We start from the raw sequence: 23,233 nt of genomic DNA, 5'->3' as shown, positions 1-23,233 counted from the left end.
TTAAAAAGTGTTAGCACCAAGACACACTTAAAGTAGGCTACTACAGGTAAAATGTAAAATTAAGTGTTCTGAGACCATTCTGGTGCCTGTTGTCCATGTATGAAATACTTAACTCTATTACATACAAAATGATGTATATTGTAGTGGAAAGGAAATGAAGGGGGGGGGGGGGGCGGGGGGCAGCCAGCCGATGGGCTAGAGCCGGCCCTGATCATAACTGCACGTCGAACCTTATCGACAAAAGCATTTCGAGGTTGAAATACAGATAAGACTGCCTGGCGCCACTGCCGGTGTCTCCTGCGCTGCGCCTCGCGCGCACCTCCCCTTCTCTCCTCTCTTTCACTCTGTGGCGCGCGCAGGGGGGAGCTCAGTCCGATGGAGACTCCGGAAAGTCTTCCGCGTCAAACACCCAGCAGCCGGCGTCAGTCAACATGAGCCCCGCTCATACTGAGGATACATTCACATTTACTTCACTTATCGCCTCACGCAGACGCCCGTCAGGTGGATTTAGTTGCCTTGATTGGCGTTTATCATCATGGCTCGTGAGCGGAAACACAAAAGGCGCGTGGAGTGAATCGACTCAACTACAGTGTTGTGAGTATTTTTGTTCAACAAAAGAATCATTCACAGGACAAAGTAGCTAGATTTGGTGTGTTTACAGATTATACCTCAGTTTATTGTTCAATGTTGTTATCCTGATATTAAAATTGTTGTATGTTTTTCACCTTCTTATCATAAATTCCAAAGGAAACGTTTTGGTAATGTGTTATAAGACAGTTTGACAGGAGACTAGTGTAGCTGTGTGTGTGAACAGACAGCCTGCTTATGCAGAAACACCCCATAATATGCTAAACTTAATTGAAACATTAGAAAAGACAAAGATGTCTGGAGGATAAGTGTCCAAAAATGAGCTATGACGTCCCCCAAAGCGACACAGTGTGTTTAAGACTTTGTAATGCTTGAAAGTATCATCCTCCTGGTTAAATTTTCCCCTTCAGTGAACAGCTGTAGAATATCTCAGTGTCATGTCTCAGGGGGGTGAAAGACTTCTTGGTCTACCAGAGACTGAACCACAAGCAGGACTGTGTGTTATGAGGCGAAGATAAACAGCTGTAAACATTTGTACACACGCTTCCCATCATCTCTTATCTTGTAATTGTTATTTTGTTTGTTGTAACGTAACAAACTGGAGTGTTCTCTGTCTGCGTCTGACTGTATGACAGATTTCCCCCCTGGATAATTCCTTCCATTATGCCCCTAAATGGTTCCTCTCATGCATCCCAGCAAACAAGCCATGAAGTGACTTGTGTATTCGCTTTTCAGCTCATTGCCAGGGTTTGGTTTGGGGTGAGATCTCTTGATGGGTGAGATGTTTGCACGCTCACAAGTTCTGTTTGACATTTAAGTTCATTGTCCTCCCCTTTGCTCTCCCCATTCTGGTCTATTAAAGGGGGCTGCGGCGCGGCGGCCCTGACAGGTAGGCAGATGACCTTTGGACAAACCGGCCTCTGTGGACTCTAAATCACTAAAGTTGTATTTTATTGTTAATTGGAAGGAGAAGGAGTGGGAGGTGAGCGTGCGGTGACAGTTTGTAGCACCTCTCCACCTTCCATAACTCTGCAAGCCAAAACTCACTCACTCACTGCTGCTGTGCCCAGCTCTGCACTCTGTCAGGTCTAGTGGGCAGGAAGGTTTTAGGTTGCCCCCCGAGTTTGCGGAACAAATGTCTGGCCAGGGCTGCCGAGATGTCATAGCCATGCTTCTTTTGGCAAAGGCTGATGCTCAAAGGCTTAGGTAATGCTGAAAGTATGAGAGGGGAGAGGGAAAGCGGGAGGGTTGAACCATATCAGATTGTTTAGACTGGACTGTGGGGGTCCACCACAAATGGAAGAAAAGGATTCTGTAACAGAGCGCATTAGGAATGTGGGAGGTTTGCATGATGCTAAATTGTTTTGGCAACAGCTCAGAGTTTCTATTTCAAGAGATGGTAGTTTTTTACTCGAGATGACAACTATCCTCAGTAATGCAAGATGGGTTCTGCATTATTTCTGTTGTAGAAACGATGATTCAGTGTAGGCAAACCTTTATCCGCAACTGTCACTCCCTTGTTGTTCTGCTAGAGCTGTCCTCCTGTTGGGTAATTTCCTGATGGATGATGTTTTCACCGGGATTTTTCTTAGTTTGTTTTTCTTTATCCACCCAATGATATCTTGTTTGAACATCATTCTCTACAGTTGTGCTTTCTCTTTTGCTGCAGTTGATTTAAAATGTATTCTGTCATTTTTGGTGGTTGAATTTGCATGAATCCCACAAAATAACTTTTCTAATGCATGGTAGGATTGCTCAGTTAAATGCATCGACTCACTGCACTGTGCACTGTATACAGGACATAATATGCATTGCATTATGAAACCAAGATTATTCTGAAGTGATAATTTTATAACATTTTAACTTTACTTGTTGAAAGATTTTACCTCGAAATACATTAAAAACAACAATAAAAGCTCAGAAATGTGCTTTAATCACCTGCATATGTGCTGTAGCCCTAAATGAGTCACCAGCCAGGAAAAATATTTCCCAAATGTCTTTATAATGTGGGATCAGGCAGAACTCAAAGTGAAACATAGGCACAGAAGTCATGAGTGACTCACAAGATATAATTATTGTGTTGATGACGCATAATAATTACAGCCTATTTATGAGGGTTTTAAAATTAGAGTTACTTAACAGTTGTACCACTCACACCTTTTTAAAAAGCACACTGAGTGTGTGAACAGATTTTGTCTCCCAGGAGCTCATAAGGAAATCCAACAAGCACAAGCCGCTACATGTCACGATGTACGTGTTTTGTGTGTGTGCAAACAGGATTTACAGTAGTGGGTCGTCACACACAATCAAAAGCCGTGGCAGTTGAACGGCACTGACAGGTTCTGTCTTGGAGCATTTCTCATCAGCGTAATCGGCAGCCAAATGCTCTCCTGGTTGCAACTCGAGGAGATACATGTGTCAGGTCTGAGGAGAGCAGCGAGCTGTGTTTACTAACCACAGCCCCAGCTGAACCTTTGACGCTTTCTGCCTGCTTAATCAATGGGGAGAGGAGTTACCCTGCTTAGATGTAACTGGATGGTTTTGCCATGGTCCTTGGGCAGCAATAAAGAGTAAGTACATGCTGTTTTGTTTCCATTTAAGACTGGAAGCTTGACAGAAATCAATAAGCTCAATCAGGCTTTCAGTAATCTATATTCGACTTTTGACTGTGGTCAAGAATGAAGAATGAATTTGCCTATATAATAGGGCACACTGAGGATCATTATGGTTTATCAAATCTTTGGGGTCTGTTAGTAAACTTTAATTTAATTGCAGAGGTACGGGGATATGAGCCTGTCCTCCTCTGAAATACAACCACACAGGTTTTTTATATTAGCAGTACTTACAACCCATATTTACGTTTATTGTCAGGCAGCAATCTCTGGCTGTTGTAACTATGACAGGAGCAGAGGAGGGAGTCAGTCAGCGTAGTATAAGGAGCAACAAAGTCTTCTTAGGGTGGACGGGTCAAACAAACACAAAACTGTCATCCAGCAGACTGATGTTCATGTCCCGTGTGACACCAAAAGTCAATGTTTAGTCTTATAACATTATATATGTCAAGTTATGTTACATTAGAGACAAACATGCTTATCTAAAGCTAAACCATGATCTTTTTTGCTAAACATAACAAAGGAGTTTTGTTATCTAAACCTAACTACAATGATTTGGTGCAACTAGAAACATTTCACATGTTTACAACTGTGATTGTTATATGAGGTATTCTGTTGCCCAGTGGTGGGTGTTTTAATTTAGGGTCACATTAGACCAGTGGTTCTCAACTGGTGGGTCACGGTCCAGAAGTGAGTCACTGGCCCATTCTGAATGGACCGCAAGAAAGTAATAAAACACTATTTTCAAGTACAGTAAATTTCCAGCACAGAGCTTTTATTATGGAGTGCCATTTTCTGCTGTAGAGTAAGTGACTAACTGACAGCTACTTGATGGAGACAGCAAACTAGCTCAGTGATTTGGCCAAACGCAAGTATGACGCTGAAAATATTAAACTGTGTGGACCTCGAACTAATGACTTAGGAGAAATCTTGACCCCGTGGTTGGACCAGTTGGGAACCACTGCATTAGACAATGCTTTCTCATACCGAAACACCATACTAATTTGATTTTTTACTGACTTCCAAAATGGCATATATTACCGTCTGAATTGTTGCAGTTTTAAACACATCTTTAATGTAATGAAACAGTCGTTAAGCCATAAAACTTCCTCGAAAGGTTTAAGCAACAAAATGAGGTGGTTGGGTTTACAAAAAACATCATGGTTTGGCTTTAAATAATTACCTTAGCTTCTAACATAGCACCACGTATGTAACTGACAGACGTCACATGCATCACGAGTGTAGTATGCCACACATGCTACTATACTACACTCGTTTTAAAAGAAGTCAGTGCTGATTTCAGACAAACACTGGTTGAAAGTCCTGTGCTTGTTTGACCAATTCACCATCCCTCCCGCCCACCCTATATGGACTTCCTTCGTCTTTGTACAACAATACGTGGAGTTTGACACTTTCTATGCTACGTCACATCACTTCATTCTCTGCGTAATAATCACTGCAGCCACTAGAGGGCACAGCCTTTCAAAGACCTGTTTGAGAATACAGATGAAGCAGGAAACATGAGGGGTGAGATTATCCAATATATTTTATGCAAGCACAAGTTAAGCCTAAGCTTTTGCAGAAGGCAAAATAGTAACCTAAACTGTCTGCTGTGATTCTGGCTTTGTGGCTGTGGTTGTAATTGCAGGTCAAATGACACCTGCTGTCTGAAACAGTCTGTGTTTTCCCCAATCATTACAGAAGAATTGACTACAACATGGATTAATTTCCCTGAACATCACAGAGCTGGAAGTGAGTCTCACCACAATTAGCTCCAGCTCCAATAAACATGAAAAGGTCTTGAACAGCCATAGAAGTTAATGGTTTTAATGTCGTACATGTGGAGAAGCAGCAGGAGATCACCCCACTCAGCCAGAGAAAGACTGTAATGTGCATGCTCTATGGGTCGGAAAATGCGGAAGCCTGAAGAGCATTTTTCTTTGTAATTGCCTGGTGAGTAACTTTCATTGGAATAAATGAAGGGCCAGTTCTCGTAATACATCTGTGCAGTTTACAATCGGATGTTGTGGTTGTTTAACTTACCGCTCTTGCTGTAGTTTTCCTGAGCAATGAGGGAATAATACCAACATTTAACTTCTAATAAACCGGAATTACCCTTTAAGTGACCTCAGGTCCACCTCTTGCCTTCAGACCTGCCCGTTGCTTCTCCCATCGCACTCATTAAACAGTAGGACAAGCGTTTCAAATGCTCTCTGCTTGTTATTAATGTCACATCGGTTTTAAAGCGCAGCTAAAGCAAACAATCCGGTACTATAAAAACATATGCATGCAAATATATACACTTACATGCATGCACAAATACACAGTTTAGCCTTGGAGGACCACATCTGCAGTCCAGATGTCAGTGTGGACTGTGGTGACCTGAGTGATCGAGACAGGCACCACCGTTAAACAAGAGGGTTAACATTTTTGGTGCTTTTCTTAGCACGCGTCTGTTTTGTTTAAACTGTACTATAGCTTCAACAGCCTGCTCGTTTAATAGATTAAGGAGTCAGATTCCTGTGAAGGCAAAAATCATTCTCTAGTGAAAGAAAATCAACCTCGCTCATTGTTTCTCTTAGTTGGAAGTGAAAAGAAAAGGGAGGACTAGTTCAGCATCATGAGACGGATGAAGCCCACTTCCTGAGATATTTGTGCTCTTAGGGAGCTGTTAGGTATCCTGCCAAGATTTTATCCATAATCTGATTGTGAAAATGGCCAGAGAAAGGGTACCTCCCAGCAAGGAGTAATTGTTATTTTCTGTCCTGATTTCTTTTTCATCCACATCGAGAAAGTTCTATTATTACTGCAGTTTTGGTATCCCATCCGTCTTTGTTTGACTTCCCCATCAACGGGGAAGCTGTCTTATTTCCTTTTGTGGCATTAGTTTCTCTTGTGCCTCCCATTTCCCAGCGCTGGGATTCAGCCAAGTCCCAGTCACAGAGCGTACTATACAAGGTCAGGGTTTGTTTACACAGTTCTAAACATGAAGACATGATTAAAACATGTTTCAGCAGAGGCAAGAATTTGTGTGTGTAACAAGTGCCGGGTTTCGGGACTGATTGCCTCTCTTTTTAACAGATTTTTTGGTCACAGTGGATTTTCTAACGGCATTCGTCACATTTGTGGAAGCTTTTTTTAAATGCTAAGATTTCATGTCGATGCTAAACTGAGTTGTGCATCTGCATACAGCATGCAGCATTTTGTGTCTGGAAGAGCTCTACAGGGATGCTGATTTTCATTTGCTGTTCAGCTGGTATCTTTGCAGCACAGACTGGGTTGAGGCTGATTGGCATCATTTTGTCACAAAGGGTAGATAGATGGGGATAAATGAGAGGGTGCAAGACACTCCCATGTAATGACATAACCTGCACCCAATCTAACACCCGAGACAGAATTTCAGTGCATAGATGAAGCAGAAACAGAAGAGCCCATCAAAAATCTAAAAGGTCACAGTTAATGCAATCACGTTTTAATACAGTGTCACCTTGTCTTCTGTCTGATGGAGGTAGGACTAGATGGAAGCACAGAGACGGAGGAAGACATCTGACTGTACTTTGTTAATATTTATCAGCAGCGCAAAAGGTTGAATTCCAGATTTGACACACAGCTGTGGAATCTGTACAGCTGCAGCTAATTAAAAATAATGAGCTTCTTGGTTTGTCCATGTAACGGCCACAAGCTACCGATATGATGGACCTTCATAACAGCTGAACATATTGTTATTACAAATTGGTAAAGCATATATTTCATTATAGCCTGTGTGAGAGGAAAAAAAAGAAACTAATACTTATTTACAATTCCTTAAAGTGGCCTAATCTACAGATTACATTTATGTGTGTTGAAGATGTGATAATTAAAGCCACTATGTGTACAATAAGAAAACATCCATCTTTGATGCCCCTTGTGGTCGTATTGACACACTGTTTCAGAAAACACCAGCCCTCTTCATAGACTGCGTCAGTTATCACAAGGACAAAAACAAAAACAGTTTTAGTCAGAGTGACTTTCTTAGAGGCATCTACAATCTGTGAGTCAGATCTTCCCCTCAATCTTCACTGCTCTAGCCTTCCATCCAAATATGGTCACCAAAAAGACTAAGATGGCGACAGCTGAAATGCCAAACTCAAGGCTACAAAATGGCACTCCACAAACCGATTGGTGACGTCATGGTAACTGTGTCCATTATTTTAAACAGTGTAAAGGCCTGAGTCGTGTTTTATTTTTTTCAGATGCGTTTTTTTGATACGTCATCCAAAAAAAAATCATTATGCACAGAAACCTTGCACACTGATTCCGATGTGTTCTGTTCGTTCTATTCGCCACATTTTCTTCACTGATTCATGGTCAAACGTCTCTGAAGGCTTCTGACAGATGTGAAAACGCAGAAAATCAAACCAAAAATTCCAAAAATTTTGATGACGGGCAAAGGTTTCGGACTTTTTAGACGTGCAACAATACAGAACAAAAAAAAAATGGCCTCAGTGTGCAAACCCAAACTTGTATTTTATCTAGTTAGCTTGATGACATCTGTATGATACAGAACAAGTAAGTCTTAAGATGGTACACGAGAGACTTGGTTTTCAAACAACTGAATGAAACATAAGGTGTAATTGCAAATTGGACTTTGTTGGTTGTGTTGGAAAAAACAAAACAAATTGCAGTCACTGCTTGACAGGTAATGTGAACGGGAGAGGAGTGAGGTTACAAGCCTATTAATTAGCCAGAGAAGACTCCCAGATTTATATTAATGTCTGTGAAATGTAAGAAATAGCAGCTCTTGGGCCTCATGGATGGCTTTACAAATAAAAAGTTATAGGTTATAAAAGTCAGATGGTTTTACCCATTCAGCCTGAATAGAGTCAACAGATTTCACAGTAGTCTGCATGTTCGTTCATATCATATTTTGTGCAAAGCTGATACTCTGACCCGACGATGGGAAAGAGGGATACTCAGTGTCCAAAATGGAAAAAGTTCATCCTGTGGGAGCATAGTTGTGCTCTTGAAATTTCATGGCAGTCTGCCCATTTATAAATAGGAATTTTGGCAGGAAGGGCAGGGGTTTACCAAACAGATAAGGGTTATTTGTCTAGGGACTGTTAACATCCAGGCCATCAATTCATCAAGACAGCAGTTGTTACGATGTGATGTGATGTGATTTGACCCCTAGTTTTGTCTGACCAGGATCACCATCATAACATCCACTATACTAAGTCCAGACTGAAACTAACTATTTGATGGATTGCTATGAAACTTTGTACAGACATTTATTTTGTCCAGAGGATCAGTCTTTATAACTTCGGCGATCCCCTGACCTTTTTCTCTAGTTTGACATTTGTGTTTTTTAGTGAAATATAAAACAATTGAAACAACTATTGCATGGTGCACATACACACACACACACACACACACACACACACGTCCCCCTCAGGATGAATTCTAAGACCTTTGGTGATCGACCGTCTGGCTTCGTATATCTGGTGCAAGGCTGGGTGTTATGGAGAAAAAATTAAAATATAACAATATTTTTGACCATTCATTCATTCATTCATTTTCCATAACCGCTTATCCTGTCAAGGGTCACGGGGGCTGGAGCCTATCCCAGCTGACATTAGGAGAGAGGCAGGGTTCACCCTGGACAGGTCGCCAGACTATCACAGGGCTGACACATAGAGACAGTCAACCATTCACGCTCACATTCACACCTACGGTCAATTTAGAGTCACCAGTTAACCTGCATGTCTTTGGACTGTGGGAGGAAGCCCAACTCACGCTGACATGGTGAGAACATGCAGACTCTACACAGAAGGGCTCCTCCACCCTGGGTTCAAACCAGGAACCCTCTTGCTGTGAGGCAACCGTCTAACCTGATGACCAGATACATCGATATCAATATTGCAAGGGTGACTTTGGGTGCTTTAAGTAAATATTTATACAGTGAGAGTTTTAATAATTAATCATCAGTAATGTGAATATGAAGACAAAGTGGGTACAGGTAAATGAAAGAACAGCTACAACAGTTTGGTAAGTTCAGACAATTGCATCACTTTACTGCAGTGCAGCTTTTAAAACCAGTAAAATACAACTCTTGTGATATGACAATATACAAAATCTAAGATGACATGACTCTTGTACTGCATCATGATATTGATATAATAATATACTGCCCAGCCTTTATCTTGTGTCATTATCAGATTAATCTTAAATCAAGATTTTAGATAATTGAACTTGTTTTTAGGATAAACAACTCAACACACTGCACCAAAAACAGGAGTTATATCTCATTTTGCCTTTGATACCAGACAAGTTTTGACATTTTGTGCACTTAGGACAACAAAGGCATCTAATGCAAAGATGAATGCAGGCTTTTATTTTGAGTCAGCAGGATTTTTATGATGGAGTTTCACCTCAGTCAATCCCACCTGCTGTTTTTCTTTCCGCCGCGGATCGATTTTTTTAGACCATAGAGGTCTAAAGGCTGTCTTTCCTGCTCTTTCTCACACGTTTTCTTTTTTCTCTTTCTCATCTCTGCTGCTTCACTTCTCCACGTCGTGCTTTACCCTTGACTCTCACTGTCCTCTTTATGCTCTGTCACATTTCTAAACCTCTCTCTTCTCTCTCACTTTGAATTTTTTGCTCTAACAAGTCATTAATCTTTAATGGGAACACTGGGTTGGTAGTTACGGGGAACAGAGAGGATAACAATTACCTGGATTTGTAGAAACAAAGATATGCAGAGGCATGAACAAAATGAGACTAGCATCCATTAATATGATACCTCTCTAACCACAGCTAGACGGGGCTTCACACATCATTAAAAAGCATAAAAACAACACCAACATATGGAAATATAACATTTAATAAGGATGTAGCAGGGCTCAGGATTAGTATCAGAAGCAGCATAATTCACTAATAACTTAAACTATTAACTACTGTAGATGTCAGTTGTATTTAGCAAGTGGTGTCACCTCAATAGACAGAGCCCACCTCTGTCTACTGATTTTTCATTAAATGAGGCCCACAACACCTCTAGAGAGGGATTAAAAATAAGTTCTTTGCCCAATCCCACGCAAGCTTGCAGATATTGCCGTGCATTCCTGATAAGTCTGCAATGGCTCAGAGCTGTCCCATTATGAAATCTGCAAGTGTGTGAGGGCTTTCTTGTGGACTTTGAAAGCCCCCTGTGCACACATTCAGCAAGTCCGCACTCATGCAGACTTTGCTTGAGTAACGCACAACTTATAGAAGTCTTGCAACATTAAAACAGGGACGAGGTGAAGGCTGTGAGCAAGTCGCAAGCAAACACTGTGTATTGAGTATCTTAATGGAACGCTGGGCCGCGAACATGCACCAGGCGGGACCAGAAAACATTTCGTGCTGAAAAGAAGTTATTACTAAAATAAAATCCTTAATATAGCTATTCTCTGTGCCTGTAAGGTCCAGGATGGGTGGGGTGGGAGGGACCCAAAAGGAGGGTTATGGGCAGCCTGGTCTTGCAGAAATATGTGAAATGACCATGACCACTTAATACTGCATTACGTGGTGGTGCCACATAATTTGTTAAAATTAAAATGTAAGGTGAGGTGAGACAAGACTTTCACCGAAGAGACTGCTGTTTGTGTATCATGTGAAACCAAAAGTCAACGCTGAGGTTTCTTAGCTTCACCTACTTACATACTTTGCATAACAGTGATATGGTATGACGTACTTACATCCTGTACTGAACTTAATCAAGTATTTTGTTTCCTAAGATGGAAAGATAGAGCATGAACACTAGTTAATGCTCCTACAAATGTGTTCTTGAAACCATTGAGGTGACGTTTCAAGCATTCATCAAATGGTCAAATGTCACCTTGCTGGTAACTAAAAAACAATAATAGGAGCATCAAATAGTGTGCAGACTCTATCTTGCCATCTTCTACATGCTCTTCTGTCCAGCTCCTCATATTTGTCACCTCGATATGCATGTTTTTGTAAACCTTTTTCTCCCTAAACCTAACCAAACTGTGACTGTTTCACCAACTCAGTCTCACTACCAACTTGTCAAATACTGAAACCGAGTAAGTTACAGACAAAGCGAGGCACCCTGTAACAGTGGTATGAGATGGACTAGGAAGTGGCATTTTTTGGCGTTCTGAGCAACTGTTGTAGTATGAAGAGTAGGAAAGTCTGCACAGGGCAAGTGGGAGGGAAGGTGGATTGGTCAAAAAACTCCAGACTGGGGTGTCTGGTGGCTTACTGGGTAGAGTAGGTGTCCCATATGCGAAGGCAGTGTCCTTGTTGTAGTGGCCGAGGGTTGAATTACAGTCTGCATCTCTTTGCTGCGTGTCATCCCTTCTTCACCCCTAGACTGTCCAAGGCAAAAAGCCCCCAAAAATTATCTTAAAACAAAACAAGAACTCTGGACTTTCACCTATGAGACCGCCGTTTGTGTCCCATGTTCCATTATAGTGTGTAGCATACTATGCTAGTGATGTGTCACGTGATATTACATTAAAATTAGTAACAAACTAACTTATTTTCAGTCAAACCATGATGTTTGTTCTAAACCTAACTTCATGCTTTTGTTTCCTAAATTTGAGGAAATAAATCTAAAAGTGGAGGTGTTTTTTATCTAAGTTTGTTTTAAAAAGAGAGTGTGTGTGATAAATGAGCGGAAATTGTACATTTCCTGTGAAAACAGAAGTTTATTTTGAAAAAACACCATGCATGTGACAAGCGTAAATTGACACATTGTCCATGGGTGTCCAAAACTGACACTGGAGGGTACCTAGAGTGTAATGGTTTGACATGTAGGGCCACAGACCCACTGCCAGTACTTGACGAGTTGTTGAATATGTTTCACAACATTAGCCACATGTTAAAAACTGCAACCATTCATAACTGACTTTAAATATGTTTTGTTTTTGGGTACCGGCACATAATTTTAACACATTACATGACACAACCACATTATGCTCTGCTAAGAAGATTTTAAAAAATATGATGATGATTTTTGTAAATGTCTTAAAAGGGTACCCCAGCAATATACTGTAGTATTGTGCTCGCATAAAGATGGGGACACACAAGACACAGAATTAAAAAAACAAGAAAACAACAGTCCAAATCAAAGCAGCGCAGCTTGAGATATCCTGACTCTTAGTTCTTAGTATATTTGAAGCTAGACTATATCCTAGGCTTCCCATAATGCAACCTGACAGTGTCTTCCATCAGACTCAATCCAGTGATGTCCCCTAAGATGACTGAGATTAAGTGGCCTTTTCATTTTTCTCTGAATTTGCACCTTTAATGATGTAAGTGCGAACATGTTGAGTCACATAATGTCGGCTGCTCTGTAACAGGCCCCTGCTGTGCTCTAAGACAAACACTGTAAAATTAGAGAATTCCTGTAGTTCACTGGAACTGGTGGAGGGTTTCATTCCCCGGTCCAGTGGGATTGTTAAATCTAACAAACAAAAGAAAAAGATGTGTGTTACTGGCTGCGGACGTGTCAGAGAATTTTACACTTCGATGTCTGCAATTCATTAGCACTGGACCCTAGAAATAACAAAGCCTACTTTATTCATGTGTTGGGAAAAAAAAACAAAATGCGTGCACTTGCCACACCGTGTGTCCACCTGTATCAATACCTCATGTGAAAAACCTTGATCCTGAAAATAATACTTCCAGGTTAACAAAATAAAGCTCTCTGTGGGCTTTTAGTTCACAGAGAATGATGGTGTGTTTTTAGTTTTGAATTACAGAGCAACTATTATTCTGACCTTGAAAGTCTCTTAGTAGAGCTCGTCTTTGCATGTGCTATACAGCCCTCACCGTAAAGGACTGGATCTCCGTGCAGCAGACCACACACACTCTGCAGCTGACCTCAAAACATTTTTAGAGGTGACTTGTTCTATAGAAAGGAGTGTAGTTATAAATTCACATACTGATCCCTCAGAGGGGGGCTAAAGCTCCCTCAAACACCCTAATATTAAACACGTTCATACCACCTTTCTTATGACTAAAATACTTCAAAAGGAAATATGCTGCAGCACTTATGGTGAAAAGGAAACTGAAGCCATGGCAGAAAAGCCATGTTTTAACAAGTGTTTCTGATTCACAGGAGGCCCTGCTGAAGAAGAAATGAAGACAAGTGATGACCTGCAGATTAAAAACTATGATGAATGGACACATCAGGACACGCAGCCACCTGTAGGTGATCTATTTTGAGGGAATAATTTCTCCTTTTTTTCTACATGCCTACTTCGTGTCTATGCCAGCATGCCTCTATCAGACTGCAAATATGGGAGCAACCTCCAAACGGAGCACACCTTCAGCCTCCACAGTTTGCCCATGGCAGAGAACTATGGGAAAAGAACTGTGAGGACTTTGTTCGATTTCAGCCACGCGAATGTGACTGAAAATCCGGACGTCAAGTGGATTCCTCAGTTGTCACTGACCAACCTGCGGAGCATCTCAAAAGTCAAAGTGGTCAGCTTCCTCATGGGGTTGACTCTGACGTTCATCGTCATGGCCTCCTACATCCTGACGTGGGACAGGAAAGGACTCTTGCTCACCCCCTCGCCCTATCAGCTCAGGCCTGTGGTCGTCCCGACCAGCACAGCAGCAGCAGCAGCAGCAGCAGCTGTAGTTTCCTCTGAAAATAATTTAACAGACATGAAACTTCTGGTGAAGATCATCAGCTCCAAACTGGAATACACACCCAGGAAAGTGCCTGATGAAAAAGATATCGTTGGAACGGACGCTCGTGTAAGTCTGTGAAATATTGTTCTGACTCATTTTTGCTGTACCTGAGTGGGCCAACTAAAACAAAAGGTGTTTTTTCATAGTTACAGGCTGCGATTATGCAATCATTTTGCTCAAAAATATGCTGGCAAATGATAATTTGATCCAAACTAGAAAAAGCTAATGAATGCCCACTGCAAGTGCTTTATTTTTTGTTGACAAAAGTGAATAAGAGCAGACTGGCAAATAACAAACACCTGCATTAAACACGTTTGGTGAAGCCTATAATGACAGTGTTTGCTGAGACTGACAGAGGTGTTGATTCCACCTAGAGCCGAAGTTCGTAGGGCTGTTAGGTTAATATCAGGTTACATGTCTCGCTAAGTGGTGCTCAGGACCTACTGACTGCTGTTACTATGTGATAATGTGCTGTAATTCTCTCGTGTTTTGGCGAATTCTCATCATGCTTTTGTTACCTTACATCATTTTGCTGTGTTATTGGCCGAGGCACAAGCAGCTCTGATGGTAACACTGTAAAGCACATAGAAACACAAGTGAGTCAGAAAGTTGAATACCAATTAGTGTTATGTGTCAGTGTCAGACACGTGAATATCTCACTGAGTTTTCAAATACTGTGGCTGCAAAATCATGCCATGTGGCCCTAAATTATGGATGATTTGATGCTTTTTCATGAGAACTGCTTGCGGACAGTGTAAATGACATGAATTCAAAGTAGCTGCTGTTCTCCATCAAAGTACAATCTACCGTCTTTCAGTATCTTGAAAAGGTTGTTGTAGCACCACAAGCTACAATCTTCACAAGGATGACAAATCTTACCTCTGACAGTTTCGCCAAAGAAAAATAAGATATCCATCTCCAACTCATGTTCCACCAAAGGGCTGCAGTATTCCCTGATTTCATTTTGTCCCTCTCTGCAGCTGTTCTCTGTAATTCCCCGCCATTTCCTGTCTGGCATCAAGAGCCCTTGCTGGTATGAGGAGTTCTCCGGTGAACTCGGCACTGATCCCTACAAGAGGAACCTTTTCACTCTGCGCTCAAAGAGCTTCAAGACTATGTGCGACAAACTGAGGACAAACTTTTACGAGCACCTGTACCACAGAGGCGGCAAACTGTTTCGTCTACGCTGCTTGCCGTTCTTCTACATCATCGGCCAGCCGAAGTGTGGCACGACTGACCTATTCCACAGGCTGCTGCTGCACCCGGAGGTCAAGTTCAACACGATGAAGGAGCCACACTGGTGGACCAGGAAACGCTTTGGTGAGTCATCAGGAGATGGATGGATGATGATGCTGGAGGCTAGGTATAACTGAGGATTGAATTCAGATGGTTGCAAATTCACTGATTGAGAATAGAGCTGCAACAATTACTTCAACTATTTTAATAACCAACTAGCTGCTACATTAAAGTAAATTTGGTAATTTTGGTTGGGGACTGGGCGGCATGGTGGTATGGTGGTTAGCACTGTCGCCTTACAGCAAGAGGGTTCCTGGTTCGATCCCGGGAGTTTGCACGTTCTCCCCATGTCAGCGTGGGTTTTCTCCGGGTACTCCGGCTTCCTCCCATAGTCCAAAGACATGCAGGTTAATTGATTACTTTAAATTGTCCATAGGTGTGAATGTGAGTGTGAATGGTTGTCTGTCTCTACATGTCAGTCCTGCGATAGTCTGGCGATCTGTCCAGGGTGTTCTCTGCCTCTCGCCCAATGCCAGCTGGGAAAGGCTCCAGCCCCCCCACAACCCTCAACAGGATAAGCGGTTAGAAAATGGATGGATGGATGGATTAGGGACTGGAGGCCAGACCAAACAAGGCATTTGTCGATGCCAGCTTGTGCTCTAGGATATTAAATGTGGACATATTTCACTGTTTTAAGATGATTTATGGGCCAAATGATTCAGTTAGAAAATATGGCAGATTAATGGATGATGAAAATGATCATTAGCTGCCCTACTTTAGAGTAACTGTGATGTAAAGTCTGTTTTTTTATGTGAGAAACTTTTATGAACTTGAGGCTTCATCTTGACTAGGACTCCTCTGGTAGATAGACTATGTATCTTCAAAGAAATCAATCAGATTAATTGATAGTGTTGCTTAAAGTAAACAAAAACCAGTACTGGAGTTCTCAGCGGAAGAACCCATCACCTCCTAACGCACGTCTAAGCTCAGTGAAATCAATTTACTTGCTTCTGATAACATATAAAGAATTAAACAGTTACGACTCCTGACAGTGCTGCAAAGTCTTCCACATCAGCCATCTTTTTCCATCTTCCATTTAAACTTTTCTTCCAGGCTTTGTAAATGTGAAACCACCAAATACAGTGGATCACTGGAACTCACCTTCCACTGATTATATTGTTGTGGCCATATTTCTTTATCCTCTGATTCAGGTTTTGTCAGGTTAGGACACACTTTCATTATACATTTTAGGAAAATTATTAGGGATGCACGATAATATCAGAATCTGCCAAGATGCTTTTTCTTATTTTGCACAATGCATGAATATTACATAGCCTACATGCTCACTAAAATTAGATGGAGGAAAAAAGGGATATATAAATATTGGTATTGGTTATCAGCCAAATGAGTTGTTATATATCGGCATATCAGATATCCAATATTGTGTATCTTTTTTTTTTTTTTTTGTTTTTTAAACTGTACACAGTTTACACTTCAAACATTAAATTCTGATTTAGAATTAGGGGTGCTGCAATATACCATTATTGATGATAATCATGATATTTTAAAACATGAAATATTGATATTGTGTTAATAATACACACATAACATCATGTAAATATATTATTGCCTCTTAAATCATTTTATGTTATCTCTGTTTTTAGATTTGTCTCCCTTTCCAAACACCTACAGTTGTATTTTAAGTGCAGTTTATTTACCAAAATAGAGACAAAACACACAATAAACAAGGTTTAGTTTAGTTTAGTTTAATTTATTTTGGTCACTTTCCAACTAATAAAACTCAAATATACTGGTAATACATAAACATCAAGTTAATGCTTTTTTAGCATAAGAAGAAACACAAACAAAAAGTAAAGAAAAACAAAACAGAACTGAAAAGGTGTAGGCTGAAGCCTCAGCTTGTTACTTCTACCTTTTAACATTCATTATTTATGTCTGCACCCTTAAGATTGTACAGAGTAATAAGGAACTGACTCACACAAGATACATTTGACTTAAGGCATTTTTAATTTAATTTAATTTAATTTTTTTTATTTCATTTTATTTTTTATTTTATATAATATTATTTTATTTTATTTTATTTTTGTATTTATTCTATTTCATCTTATTTTATTATTTTTTTTATTTTTTCAAATTTTCTAAAGATACCATGACCATTTTTTTATTTTGAATTATTTTGGCCACAATAACAGAGTAGTGAAAATCTGACATCCTGCTCACCATGTTTAAAAATTTATGATCAAAATAAAATCAGGAGAACACATATTTCATAACAATAGGTTCTTATTCAACCGCATCTGCATTTCCAAATGCAGAGATAAACTGCCAGCCTGCAGGCAAGAAAACTAACCTACCACCACTGACTATAAGTGAAGACCCTGTGCAGCTGCTTCACAATAAAATGCTGCACTAATTGTCGTCCCTGGAGAGCTTTTACTGTGAGGCGCTTGCAGACAGCGCTGTAAAGCATATGTAAATTGCTTTTTTTTAAAAAAGTATATTGTGTAACTATTCTCTCTCTTTGTTGTTTGTCTGTCTCTATTTGGATATTCTGTATGTTTGTTGTTTTTGCATGTAAGTACTTTACATGAGCAAAAGACTTCTGATTATCCTCCAGTCACTGAGGCTCTTAAATCAACCTGATTCAAAGCTTATACAATCCATTAAATGAGTTTTATGGAGAAGAAATCTATTAAAGTGTACATTATGAGTGATTATTTTGGTGTTCCTCGGGGTGCAGGTTATATCCGTTTCAAAGATGGCTTCCACGAAAGTTTTCCTGTGGAAGATTACTTGGATCTGTTTGACTTGGCAGCTCACAACATCCAAGAAGGATTCAGTGGAAATTCATCTGGAGACCACCGCGCACTCATAACAGGTGAACACATGTGAAAGTGTTTGTGTGTGAGAGTATGGCTTTGGTATTGTTACCATCTATTGTGCATCAGATAGAATAATCTGTCGCCTTCATAGTTTTCGTTTGACGTTTTCCGAGGACCTTTTGAACAGAATTGGATTCAGAGCACGATTCAAATTACAGGTCTCTTTTGTCTCCCTTTTCCTTTATTGTCTGGCTTTGCTGCTCTTTCTGAGTGGATTTCCCACAAGTGGCTGTGACCTCAGGAGCACTGCAGCGGTGCTCACATATTCTAGATATTCTGCGGTCTGGGGGAAACAGCAGAGTGTCTTTAGAAGTATACACAGAATCTCAAACACCTCTGGGTGCTGTCACAACCACCTCTATTCACTCTCCATGCATCTGTGATTATAAATAAATGAGGCCGACTCAAACTTTGGGCTTGGCCCTGAGAGACAGCAGAGAATAAACAATGAGTTACAAAAATTACATTTTCAGAGTGAGGTAGCATTGATCTTTTGAAGGGCAATCCTTAATATTAACATGGTTTTGCAGGTTTTCTGTGATGAATATGTGCTGCTCTCCTCCTCTTTTGGATATTTCTTTCCATTGTTGCTGATAATAAATGACACTGTTCATTTGTTAAACGAAAACGTTGCAGCTGCACTGTCACAAATTCCTTCACACATAGATTTGGAGGACATACTGTTCCCAGATAAGGAAAGCGTTTGCAACATCTCTCGCATATTTCTGCAAAGTTCAGCTCAACTTTTGCCCCATTATGCCTGAGTGTCTGCACTCGTACCCGCTGCATTTTAAATGAACTGTTGTTACCCAAGGTGATGCTCAGACTGTCAATGCCTTGACAGGTGAAGCCAGTGCATCCACTATGTGGGACAACCAAGCCTGGAGCTATCTTCACGGATACGGGGAGGAGACAGAGCCTCCGTTCCTGGCTCAGGACTTCATCCACACAGTCCAGCCCGGTGCCAAAATCATCATCATGCTCAGAGATCCAGTGGAGAGGTACTGTTCGGTTTGGATTCCTTCTAAAAAGGTTTTACGGCTGAGCATATTTATTTTAAATCATAACTCTGATTAATCATCCAGCAAAATGTCCTCTAAAAGATCCAGCTGGCTGACAACGTTTCTTTCTGTTCCCAGACTTTATTCTGACTACCTGTACTTCAAGATGGCCAATAAGTCAGCTGAGGACTTCCATCAGAAGGTCGTAGACTCCGTGCAGCTGTTTCAGTCCTGCCTGTCTGAGAGGTCACTTCGCTCCTGCGCCTACGACACCGGCCTCTCCAACGCCATGCCGGTTAGCTGACATGATTGTCTCACTTTTAACTGTCTTACTAATTACAGCTTGCTCGTATTTGAGACTTTCCACCTGATTCTGTGCAGCAGAGAAAACACAGCCAACTAGCCGCCCAGAGTCACTTCAAACCCTTCAGCATATATCCTATCAGGCAGCGCTCCCCGAGGAGTAAGCTGAGTTATGAGCTCTGTCGGCTGTCACCCGTAATCACAACATGTCGGTGACAGTGCTGTTATCCAGGGAGATTTACTACAGTAAAAGCAGCAATCAGCTCGACCGGAAAGCATTTGGAACAAAAACAGAATCCCAAATCTAACAAAAACACTCAGGAAAACACCATTAGGCTCTTTTTGTTTGTTTACACAGCAAATCTGTTTGTGCCACTCTGCCTGTGACTCACAGCACTGCTATGTTAGGTTCAGCAGGTGGTGCTGCACTGTGGTGCCCTCTAGAGGACTCTGAGGGTCTGTGCATCTGGATTAAATGGGAAAACGTCTCAGTTAATTCTACCATTTGACAAACAGGATGACTTTATTAGTGACTCAGACGTTGACGGCACAATCAATGCAATTACTGCTGCAAGTGTGGATCACAATTAGAAGTATTTTCACCTAAACATCCATGCACATTTAATGATGCTTTTCATACAAAGTCATGAGCCAACACTTTCAGTCTCTACATGTATCAGTTGTTGTGTTGTGGCTGCTTTGACAGCTCATACATCAAAGTATTGATTGCAGAGCTCGTTTACAGCTCAACAGTTTCTGCTGACATTTAACCTGATATGTTCCATCCTGGTAACAGTGTTTGTTCCTCTGATTAAGCTACTTTAAAGTGGAAAAACAGAAAAGAATAGTTGAAGAATTCTTGCTTTATTCTATATTTTTATTATTGTTGGCAAACACCATGGAAGAGAACAACACCAACAGCGCACTTTCAATTTCCCTGCCCTGTCTGTGGCACTCAGCTCAAAGAAAATTCTTTCCACTGCAGATATAAATCTTTGACGATATACTGTGCAGGATTTTCTTTAAAAACAATGTATACTGGCGCCCGGTGACTTAGTGGGTAGAGCAGGCGTTCCATATATGAAGGCAATGTTCTCATCGCAGCAGCCACAGGCTCAACTCTAGCCTGCAGCCCCCTGTCACATGCCATCTCCCCCCTCACACCCAAACTGTCCTATCTAATAAAAGCAAAAAAAAAAAAAAAAAAAAATCTTTAAAAAATAAGAACTAATCCCTCTCAATTCATCACTTATGACCCACTAGAAGTTTGTGAATTGAATTGAATCTGAGGAAGAAGTCCCAAAATATGAACACATGCACAAACAGGATCTATATACATGTAACCCTCTTTTCTTGGTTGTTGGTGTTCCCCAGTTCTTCCAGGCTGTGGCTAATAAGCGGGCTGCAACATTTCCTTCTTCCTCTTCGTTTAATTTGTACCACACGGCACAACAGTGCTAACACATCCCAACGTAGGGGTACAGCAACTTTTCTTGACTGTTAAGCACGAGGCACTTGCTCTGTCTTGTGTATCACTAACACCTGTCCCCACAAAACAAGGGCTGGTAGGAACCAATTAGCTCATAATCAAGGGAACACGGTGACTCCACATAGCCCTTTGAAAACCTCAGCACATTGGCTTGGTTTCTTTCAGGAAATTACCAAAAAAAAAAATTGCAAGAAATTAGTAAAAAAAAAAAAGAGAGAGAAAATTAAAAACAAGAAAATTTGTTTAAAAAAAAAAAAGTAAGAAAGAAATTTGGAAAGAGTGCTTAAAAAATAATTCCAATTCTGTACCATAAATTATAAATGTAATAATAATAATTAGAAATATAGGTTACTACACTAGCTTTTTTTGTTTTCCCCCTCATTTTTAAAAAATAATTTCCTTTTTTTATTTATTTATTTTTTTGCAATTTGAGTGACTTTTTTTTTTTTTTTTTTTTTTTTACCAAATTTGCCCTTTTCCCATGTTTGTGATAGAAACTGCACCTATTTGCTCAGGGTTCAAATGTTTGAATATTTGTGAAAGGTGTCTGAAAGCAGCACAAGAAAAGTGACGTCTCTCCAGGTTTCAAAGGGTTAAACACTGTACATGAAAATACAAATGAAACACAACATACAAAGTGCTATAAATGACAATGAAATAAGAATTTACCAGTAACTCAATAATGCTGAATCTATTACTACTTAAATATAAATAATATAAACAATTAATAAATAACAGTAACTGAAGTTATAAAAATAGCCTAAGAATTTAATGCGTGCAGTAATTATTGGTTACACAGGCATTAAATGGAGTGATGTTAGAGTGAGGGGCTGCCCATGGACAGGCACCCAGGGCAGTTTGGGGTTCAGTGTCTTGCTCACGGCATCTTGGCAGTGCCGCCCTGGGGTTGGCTTTTACTTTCATGCTCGCTAGCATTGTATGTATGAACAGTAACCAACAATCCTGCATATTATACCTTAAAAAGTTTATCAGAAATATATACTTTAATTTTTTTTTTCTTAAAGGATATATAATTTACTAAATAAGATGGCCACCGTACATTTTAGCAAACTTTAACAGGAGCAAAAACTGCACTGTTGGTAACTTTGCAAGTATTTACAGCAGCAGAACAATGTATGAGTCAACTCAGAATAAACTACCCATGTGCCAGTGTTCATCATAATGAAGGAACGCATCACCCATTAATTAATGTGTTTTTAATAGTTGTTTGACAGTGATGGAGCTTCATGGCACAGAGGTACAAGCTACAGAGACAATACTACAAATCAGTTTATTGTGCTTCTGTCTTTTTGATGGAATCGTCGACAATTTAAAAAATCACCAGCTTTATTCTTTGAAGTCAATTTCCATGTATTTGCATTATTTTGTCTACCACCTGTAAGTTTGTTGTTAACTCATTCTCACTACAGGACACTTCTTGTTCAACAGTTGACGAAAAGGAACTTATGTTGTCGATGTATTTTGATTTTAACCCTACAGGTGAGGCTTAATTTGGGTATGTACATCGTCTTCCTGCTGGACTGGCTGACAGTTTTCCACAGGGAGCAGATTCTCGTTCTCCGTCTGGAGGACTACGCAGCCAACCTTAAAGTGACCATCAAGAAAGTATTTGATTTCCTGAGTGTAGGTGCGTATCCAAAAAGTGCCTTCATCTTACTTTCTTTTTATTTATGATGCTGTGTCTGCCTCTAGCCTTCACTTCTGTGTTGCTAAGGACTCTGACATCCTCCCTGCAGGTCCTCTGTCGGAGCAGGTGGAGGCAGCACTGACCAAACGGCCCATGTCTAACACCCGGCGGACAGCAGACAGAAACCTGGGTCCTATGCTTCCAGCCACCAGAGACCTCCTCAGGGAATTTCACCAGCCCTTCAATCATAAACTGGCCAGTGTGCTGGACTACAAGGCGTTCCTGTGGAGTAACACTTGAAGGGACACGAGCATGTGGACGGATGTGAATAAACAACCAGAGCAAGAAGCTAAAGCAGGGATCATGCCTGTTGACAGAAACTAATGTACAATGTGGGTGTTGTTTGTGATATTTATTTGCTCTTGAAATAATGTGAGTGACTCATTGAGTCCAGATGATAATAAAATGAGCTGAATTTGTGTTTTAATTTGATGCTTTTACAATGTTGATAATGTAAAACTAATTTAAACTTGTAACATTAGATTTCAGGGGATCTGAGAGAGTCAGCAGTCCTCACATTAAAGAGAAACATATCATCATAGTGATTTTACAGCACTGGTTTGTGCACAAAGTGGGTTATCAAGGAACATTTTGAAAGCCAAGATATTTTAATACCAGCAGCTGAAGCCTCAAATACCTCACTGACCCAATACTGTAGACATGTTCTGGAAATAACCACAAGAGGGAGCTAAAAGACAAATCCTGACTCC

At 40.5% G+C, this 23,233-nt stretch overlaps 1 protein-coding gene across 2 annotated transcripts; it reads left to right on the top strand.

Annotated features, from left to right (window-relative positions):
* Positions 1 to 250: 250 nt before the first annotated feature.
* On the top strand, positions 251 to 22,950 carry LOC117247834 (carbohydrate sulfotransferase 15-like). 2 transcript variants are annotated; one of them, XM_033612411.2, is made up of 8 exons: positions 251 to 594; positions 13,303 to 13,949; positions 14,864 to 15,203; positions 17,881 to 18,018; positions 18,867 to 19,023; positions 19,162 to 19,318; positions 22,316 to 22,463; positions 22,573 to 22,950. In XM_033612411.2, exons 2-8 carry the CDS (start codon positions 13,461 to 13,463, stop codon positions 22,761 to 22,763), a joined length of 1,620 nt encoding a protein of 539 aa, XP_033468302.1. In that variant the 5' UTR covers positions 251 to 594; positions 13,303 to 13,460; the 3' UTR covers positions 22,764 to 22,950. The 2 variants fall into 2 exon arrangements, with proteins under 2 accessions (XP_033468302.1, XP_078016672.1); XM_078160546.1 differs by lacking the exon at positions 251 to 594 and adding an exon at positions 2,929 to 3,158.
* Positions 22,951 to 23,233: the final 283 nt, after the last annotated feature.

The sequence above is a fragment of the Epinephelus lanceolatus genome, chromosome 17, assembly GCF_041903045.1.
Source record: "Epinephelus lanceolatus isolate andai-2023 chromosome 17, ASM4190304v1, whole genome shotgun sequence".
Lineage (NCBI taxonomy): Eukaryota > Metazoa > Chordata > Actinopteri > Perciformes > Serranidae > Epinephelus > Epinephelus lanceolatus.
This window is presented reverse-complemented; position numbering and strand designations above follow the sequence as displayed.